The sequence below is a fragment of the Sinocyclocheilus rhinocerous genome, unplaced genomic scaffold (genome assembly GCF_001515625.1).
Source record: "Sinocyclocheilus rhinocerous isolate Xijiao unplaced genomic scaffold, SAMN03320098_v1.1 scaffold2008, whole genome shotgun sequence".
In the NCBI taxonomy this organism is placed as follows: domain Eukaryota; kingdom Metazoa; phylum Chordata; class Actinopteri; order Cypriniformes; family Cyprinidae; genus Sinocyclocheilus; species Sinocyclocheilus rhinocerous.
The window spans coordinates 128,883-137,223 of record NW_015644775.1 but is presented as its reverse complement, the minus strand read 5'-3'; the positions used below and the strand labels follow the sequence as shown (position 1 = coordinate 137,223).

General features: G+C 39.1%; 1 protein-coding gene across 1 annotated transcript in view; it reads left to right on the top strand.

Annotated features, from left to right (window-relative positions):
- The window catches only part of xkr9 (XK, Kell blood group complex subunit-related family, member 9), a 6,782-nt gene extending 1,064 nt beyond the window's left edge, over window positions 1-5,718 (top strand). The window contains exons 2-4 of the mRNA XM_016576619.1: window positions 474-897; window positions 2,340-2,527; window positions 5,075-5,718. Coding sequence (XP_016432105.1) covers window positions 602-897; window positions 2,340-2,527; window positions 5,075-5,718 — 1,128 coding nt within the window. The 5' untranslated portion in view covers window positions 474-601. The remainder of the gene's footprint in view (window positions 1-473; window positions 898-2,339; window positions 2,528-5,074) is intronic.
- The last annotated feature ends 2,623 nt before the right edge of the window (window positions 5,719-8,341 follow it).

Here is an 8,341-nt window from a genome sequence, read left to right as displayed (position 1 = left end):
ACACACACACACACACACACACACACACGTTTGTTTCTGTGAATTTCTTTCCATAGACATCTATTACTTTTATACTGACCAAACGATATTTTCTATCCCCTAACCCTAAACCTACCCCTTACAGAAAACCTGTTTGCAATGTTACACTTTCAGATAAACATCGTTTACTATTTTTAATCATTTTTGCCCTTGTGTGGACCGCAGCACAATGTCAAAAATTTCAGATTTTACTATCCTTGTGGGGACATTTGGTCCCCACAATGTAGCTTAAACAAGTACACACACACACACACACACACACATTTTGTACACATTACGTAATCATTAATCATTCATTGTGCAGTGACTTGTACTGGACAAAGTCCAGAACGTAAATAGATAGTAGAAATACATTCAGATAAAATGAAAATAATGAACACTTAAAGAAATGTATCAATAAAATGTTTACAAAAATGTTCTATCATTCAATACAGGTTGGATAAAGACATGAGGAGAACAAGTCAACCAGCTGTTCTCGTCTAAAGGAACCAAATGTCTGTCTACTTATTCAGCATTAGCAAGACAATTCTGCCATGTTCATCAAATGCCATAAATCATAATCATGACATCTGGAGAGAAATTTACCTGGTTTCGGTGGCTATGCACAGTTCTTGGACTCCTTTTTTATTTAGGAGACACTGGATCAGACTTCATGTTATCTGTGCAGTACTTCAGAAGTGGACATCTCATCTGGGCCATACTGACTCTTGTGTTTGTTCTGGTTGGATCTATATGCATACAGGCATTCAGCTATGCATGGTTCAAAGATGACAAGAAAAATTATGAAGAAGATGACATGGGTCTGTCCACTTGCCATCTGATTGGGATACATGTACTGCAGATAGGCATTTTTACAAGGTAACTTCATGCTAATTTGTGACCCTGGACCACAAAACCAGTCACAAGGGTCAACTGAAAGCTGAATAAATATGCTTTCCATTGATGCATGGTTTGTTAGGATAGGACAATATTTGGCCGAGATACAACTATTTGAAAATCTGGAATCTGAGGGTGCAAAAAAATCAAAATATTGAGAAAATCGCCTTTAAAATTGTCCAAATGATGTTCTTAGCAATGCATATTACCAAACAAAAATTAAGTTTTAATATACAGTAGGAAATTTACAAAATATCTTCATGGAACATGATCTTTACTTAATATCCTAATGATTTTTGGCATAAAAGAAAAATCAATAATTTTGACCCATACAATGTATTTTTGGCTATTGCTACAAATATACCCCAGTGACTTAAGACTGGTTTTGTGCTCCAGGGTCACATTTATCATTTGAATCAATTTGAAATATGTGGACCTAATATTTCAAATATTAAAATGATAGTTCATCCAAAATAAAAATCCTGTCATCATTTACTCACCCTCATGTCATTCCAAACCTGTGTGACTTTCTTTATTCTGTGGAAAAAAAAGTTTTTGTCCATACAATGAAAGCCAGTGAGGTACAAAACATTTGACTTTTATTGTATGGAAATTAAACTGATGCATTTTTGTCTGCTTTTGTGTGTCACAGAAAAAAGAAAGTCATACCGATTTGGTACAACATAAGGCTGAATTAAGAATTAAGACTTGTTATATAACAGTTCTTTTCAACTGCTTACACACAAAATCTTTACTTGTCACACAATTTCTGAAACCTGACACTCAAACAGCAGAAGCACACACCAAATCTGGAAATCCCTACACTAATTCTCAGCCTTTGATTAAGTTTTCAATTTCATAAAACAGTTTTTGCAAAACACAACACACAATTCTCTATGTAACACACAAAAATCTATCAGGAATTAATATTATGGCAAAGGTGTTTGCAAATGTTTGCTTTTGAGAATTGAGATGTTTGTGATATTTTGAATGCAGTGCTTCGTTTTGCAAGAGATGTGAGGCATTTTGCATTTTGTGTGTGCAATTCTTGGATTTGTGTGTAAAGTTTTGAAAAAAAGAGGCAAAGTTTTGAAAATGTGTGTAACTGTAAATTAAGAAATGTCTCTTTTAAGCAGGCATACCCAACTCTGGCCCTTGAGGTCCAGTCTCCTGCAGAGTTTAGATCAAACTCACCTGCCTGTAACTTTCTAGTGATCCTGAAGACCATCAGCTTGTTCAGGTGTGTTTGATTAGGGTTGAAGCTAAATTTTGCAAGAAAGTGGACATTGAGGGCCAGAGATGTGAACCCCTGCTTTAAAATAAGGAGGAAAGCAAATGAAAATGTAACATTCACACATTTGGTTGGGCTACTCATTAATGAATTATTTTTATTTATTTATTTTTGGCCTATCTGTTATTCTAAGGTATCTCCATCTCCTGAAGAAGAGTTTTAAAGCCCTGCGTTCGGGACAGGAGGAGCAGTCACAGCTTATCGGTCTTGCTACCGATCTTAGCATGCTCCGCATGTTTGAGACGTTCCTGGAGAGCATTCCTCAACTCATTCTGCAGGCTTATATCATACTGGAGCACAACCATCGCTCTAATCTGCAATGTGAGTCCTGCACAGACACAATCACTACATGCACGTAAATCTAGTCATGATTTATCAGAAGAACGTCTCGGTTACGTATGGTAACCCTCGTGAGACGGTTCAAGGCAAGGCGCACTGCCAAAAACTCTAGGCAATTGATGTGCCAATGCAGCTGCGGGCCCGTCCAAACCCCTGAGACTGCATGCCCGTTGTACGTGGCACCCCACCCGGTGGTGGAGGCATCCGTGTAGACCACAGCATGCCTGGAGATCTGCTCTAGGGGCACCCCTGCCCGGAGGAACGCAAGATCTGGCCACGTGGTGAAGGTTCGGCGACAGGCCGGTGTAACTTGGACCCAGTGAGTGCCGTGCTTCCACGCCCACCTCGGGACTCGAATGTAAAGCCACTGCTGGAGCGCGACCGCGCACGTACTCCATACCGAGAAAAGAGATCCTCTGCGTCGGGGAGAGTTTGCTCTTTTCCCAGTTGACCCGAAGGCCCAACAGGCTGAGGTGCCGAAGCACCAGGTCCCTGTGCTCGCACAACTGATCCTGAGACTGTGCTAGTATAAGCCAATCGTCTAGATAGTTGAGAACGCGAACATCCTGCTCTCTGAGGGGAACAAGAGCTGCCTCCACGACTTTCGTAAAGACACGGGAGACAGGGACAGCCCGAAGCGCAGGACCCTATACTGATATGCCCGTCCTTCGAACGCAAACCGCAGAAATGGTCTGTGGCGCGGAAGGATCGACACATGAAAGTACACGTCCTTCAGGTCGATCGCTGCAAACCAATCTCGGGGACGGACGCACCCGAAGATGCGTTTCTGCGTCAACATCTTGAACGGTAGCCGATGAAGGGCCCGGTTCAAAACTCGCAGATCCAAGATTGGCCGTAACCCACCGCCTTTCTTGGGTACAATGAAGTAAGGGCTGTAAAACCCCGACCTCATATCGGCTGGAGGGACCGGCTCTATCGCATCCTTCGCCAGTAGGACTGCGATCTCTGCCCGTAGAACAGGGGCATCGGCCGCCTTCACTGTAGTGAAGCGGATACCGCTGAACTTGGGCGGGCGCCGGGCGAACTGTACCCGCAGTGGGGCAGCGAGGTGGAACACAGGGACCCAGCTCGGGCGGCTTGTGAGCGGGCCGGAGAGGGGTGTGAGTGTGGGGTGCAAGGCTCACCTGGTTCCACGGGTTGGCAGAGAGTGCGTGAGTAGGGCCTTTGTTGACATTCTCGAACCGCCCGCTGCTGCCGGCTGGCAAAGGAGGAGGATGAGTGAGGTCCGTCGTTAGTCCGTCCGCAACTCTCCGTGCCCTCCTGGGACCCAGATATAAAGGAAACTGCAACGATCCGTCGTCTTTATAAAGACGCACCCGTGTAGCTCTTTTAGAGAAATTTGCTCATTTAGGAAATGCTCTTTTAGTGCTGAGGTGCACAGGGGAGATGGCTGCTTGCAACACGACAGGGGTAGTGCAGCTTGAAGTGCGCGACCCACTCGACACTGGAACGACCACCGCTGAAGCGCCGTCTCGCCAACACAAGAAGCTTCCGAGAGCGTGCTGTACTCGTAGTTCTCTAAATAAATACAGTATAGAGCAGAACGATGTTGTCGCTCGGCTCCGAAGCGAAAAGCTGGTATGCATTGCACCTGCTGCCTTATTATACTCACGCTGTGATCAGCGGCAGCTGGATGCAATGATTGCATGCCAATGTGCATTGGCTCGTTTAGTTTACACTCGAAGTAGATTGGTCTATCGAAGCGATATCCCAATTCGTCGGTCACCGACGTGACTCGGAGTGACCGACTGAAAGGGAATCAGAATTTTGACAAATACACCACCATTTTAAAAGTTCAGGGTTATTACGATTTTTTTATTTTTAAAGAAACTAATAGTTGTATTCAGCATTAAAATGAGCAAAATTGACATTGAAGACATTTATAACAATTTAAAATAAATGCTGTTCTTTTATATTTTCTATTCATCAAAGAATCCTGACAAAGTATCACGCTTTCCACAAAAATATTAAGCAGCTGTTTACAAAATTGATAATCATAAGAAGTGTTAACAATGACTTCTGAAGGATCATGTGACACTGAAGACTGGAGTAGTGGCTGCTGAAAATTCAGCTTTGCATCACAGGAATAAATTACATTTTAAAATGTATATTTAAAAAAACTGCTATTTTAAATTGTATTGATATTGATATAATATTACTGTTTTTAACTGTATTTTTCATCAAATAAACACAGCCTTGGTGAGCATCAGAGAAATCTTCGAAAAACATAAAAAAATCTTACCAACCCCATAATTTTAAATGGTAATGTAAGTTTTAATTCATTTTAAATTACAATAACAGCAGATATATCAATTTAAAACCTAAAGAAATATATATATTAAAATGTTTTGCTTGAAAGTGTACTGTAAAAATGCAGTGACATTTTTAACTGAGACTTATTAATTTTTGGGGGGCCACTTTGTACTTAAATATGATTGTAAAAGACCATTTTTTGACCAATAATCAGGCTGATTTGTCATTTAAAAAATCTCTCTGTTTTTTTTTTAGACATCAGCATGGCCCTGTCTTTTCTCACCATAGCCTGGGCCACGGTAGACTATCGTCGCTGTTTACGGCAATCTCTAACTCACCTTAACAACATGCCTTCTGGAATCCCAACAGTCGTATATCTGTCCTACAAAATCTTTACCATAACCCCTCGAATCCTCAGCCTCACGCTCTTCATCATGCTCTCCACCTTCAGTACTGTAACAATGGCCTGCATATGGCTGTTGGGAACCATCTGGGCATTCTTGGAGGAGACCAGCTTCTGCACTTCACGAGCCCTTGAACATCTTTATCGAGCCGTTGTTGGAGTTATTCTCATGTTCACCTTCTTTAACATTAAAGGAGAGAACACCAGAGTTCACATGACAATGTATTACTTTTTAAATGTGTGTCACAACCTTGCTGCACCCGTTTTGTTGTTTCTGCTCAAACCGGAATCTGAACGGACTGACTACTTCCTGCCAATTATATTTTTTATATTAGTGTCAAATTTAATGGGCCTGGGTTTTCTGGGACTCTATTACAGCCTCCTGCACCCTCGTGGACCTGGCAGAGAGGACATGGAAGTAGATGGAATGGACGAAATGGATGGAATGGAACATGAGCCAAAAACAACACGTTTACAGCGTTTTTTGCAAATATAGTCTTGCTCATAAACGAATGAACTTGATTGACAAAAAGGTACATATTTATAGATATTTATGTTGGAATTGATAAAGTGTGAAGGGTCTATGTTTAAACGTTATCTGAAAGCTGCTAAGGAAGGTATGACATCTGATTTTACAGGTATGAAATGTTGAAGCTTAAAGGTTTCATTGAACCTATAAAAATGAGGAATAAGCTTTCTACTGCAAATTTTTGCCTTTATTTCACCCTCTCCCATAGAGCTGTCCAGTTTACAGTCCTAAAGTGATGAATAATGACAGAACTTGTGATTTTTGTCAAAAGGGCTTGAATGGAGTATGTTGGGTAACTCCTTAAATCAATGCAACAGTTCACAATTGTGTAGCATGAAGTTATAATATGCATTCCTACTTTAAGTTTGTGGTTACTGAAAGTTTTTTTTTTTTTTAATGTGTAAATGAACATAAAATGTTTGGGGCCATACGATTTAAAATATTTTTAAATGAAGTTTAAAAATGAATACATGCTGCTCACCAAGGCATCATGTATCTGATCAAAAATGTCAAATACGGTAAACACAGTAATTTATGAAATACAATTTAAATTACTGTTTTTATTTTATTTTAATATATTTTAAACTAATTTATTCCTGTGCTGGCAAAGCTGAGTTTTTAGCATCATTACTCCAGTCTTCAGTGTCACATGATTTTTCAGAAATCATTCTAATTTGCTGATTTGTGCTTAAGAAACATTTCTTTTTATTATCAGTGTTGAAATTAATTGTGTGGTCTTATATTTTTGTCCAAACTTTGTTTTTTTCAGGATTATTTGATCAATAGAAAGATAAACAGAACATTTTAAATGTCCTTACTGTCACTTTTGATCATTGTAATGCATTATTTTTTGAATAAAAGCATTCATTTCTTAAAAAAAAAAAATCTTACTGACCCCAAACTTTTAAATGGTAGCATAATTCCTCACAAACCAAAAATCGTTAGTTTTCTGATAGTAGTTCAATCACTACCACAAAAATAACACAAGATGGCACTGTTGTTCTACAAAAATCTTCTGAATTTAGTAAATACTGCCTTATCAGGAGATTTTGTTGACATCATGGAGATTTGTTAAAACATGAGCTGAGATTTAAAACTTTTTGTAATAAAGTAATTACTTTTTGATTTGTCTGCCGTCTATGATACCAGGTAAAAACAAATCAGCAGGCTACAAAAACATTTAATTCTGCATAAATTTTGCAAATACTCATTCAAAAATAGGCTGGGATTGTAATTAGCACTGGCAATTTATTGCAACATTAGTTTAAAAATGTCCTTCACATGAATATGTATGTCTGACTAAAGCAGAAAGATATGTGAACTTTGACCCTCATAATCTCTAGAGACTGAGAAAGGCTGAGAGATCATGCAGATTGCCTGTTTCAGAGCTAATTGAAAGATATTAAACCAATCCAATTGTGTTTTGAGTTTGACTACCAGCAAAATATTGTGCAAGCCAGTGGAGTGAGGCGAGATTGAGAGAAGAAGAAAAAAGAGCTAAGATAAAGAGAGAGGATTAAAATAGAGAAGCGGTCACAGCATTTCCTCAGTGTGCCGTTCAGTGAACATCTGTGCTGAGGCGGTGAGCTCACCATGCAGAGAGACTGCAGATTTATTCAACGGTAGTAGCCTTTCAAATAAACATGAGTACTGCTCTGCAGGCTGCAGGCCTTCTTTGATTTTCTCATGTATACATCCACACACACACAGTGGCCCTGAAAGGTATTTGGACATATTTCGGACATTTAAGTCACACACCGCCAAAAAATAAAAAAATAAAAATCAACCCAACTGGCATCTGCAAACAAATTATGCTTGAGTTGAGGTTTACTCCACCATTATCTTTCTTCTAGTTTTAACCAATTTAATTAATACATAAAATAATTAGGGGTTCAAGACTATTTGTTTATTTATTTATTTATTTATTGTATTTGTACTGTTTTGCCAGTTACTTGATTCATCATGTTTTGCTCTAAAAGTGTCTAAAAAGTCATTTAAAAGTTTAAAAGAGATCTCAAAATTAACGTGATGGTTACTGAAACCCCCCACTACTTAGGCACCCCCACATGCACCGTGCACTAGGTGGTGCTATAATACAAAACAAGAACATTATGTTCTTTAACATACGTTATGCCCATAATTAAACTGGTTTAATTCAGTTTCAAATCTATGGCTAATAAAATGAAAATGAACTGAAAAGTGTCTATCAGGCATTTATTAAATGCGGCATATTTCTTTTCACGCGTTTGTACAGCGTTGCACATTATAGCCAATCACGCACGATTCTGTTGAGCTTATGAATGAAATTAGCCAAACAGAGGCGTTCAGATAAACGCCGGAGTTTTGTTTAGCGCCCTCTGAATTCTGACTGTACATGAGATGTAAGAGATTCATTTATTATACAGTGTAGACAGCTTCAATGATTATCTGATTAACGGTAGCTTTTTGAGAGAGCTTAAACTCACGCTAGAAATCAGTGATAATGTTCTTTTTATAATGTAAATGTTCTTAGCCCGCTTTCTGTAGGATATCATTTATTTGCCATTTGAATAACTGTAAAAATGCGTTTATTCGCCATTTCAATAAACGA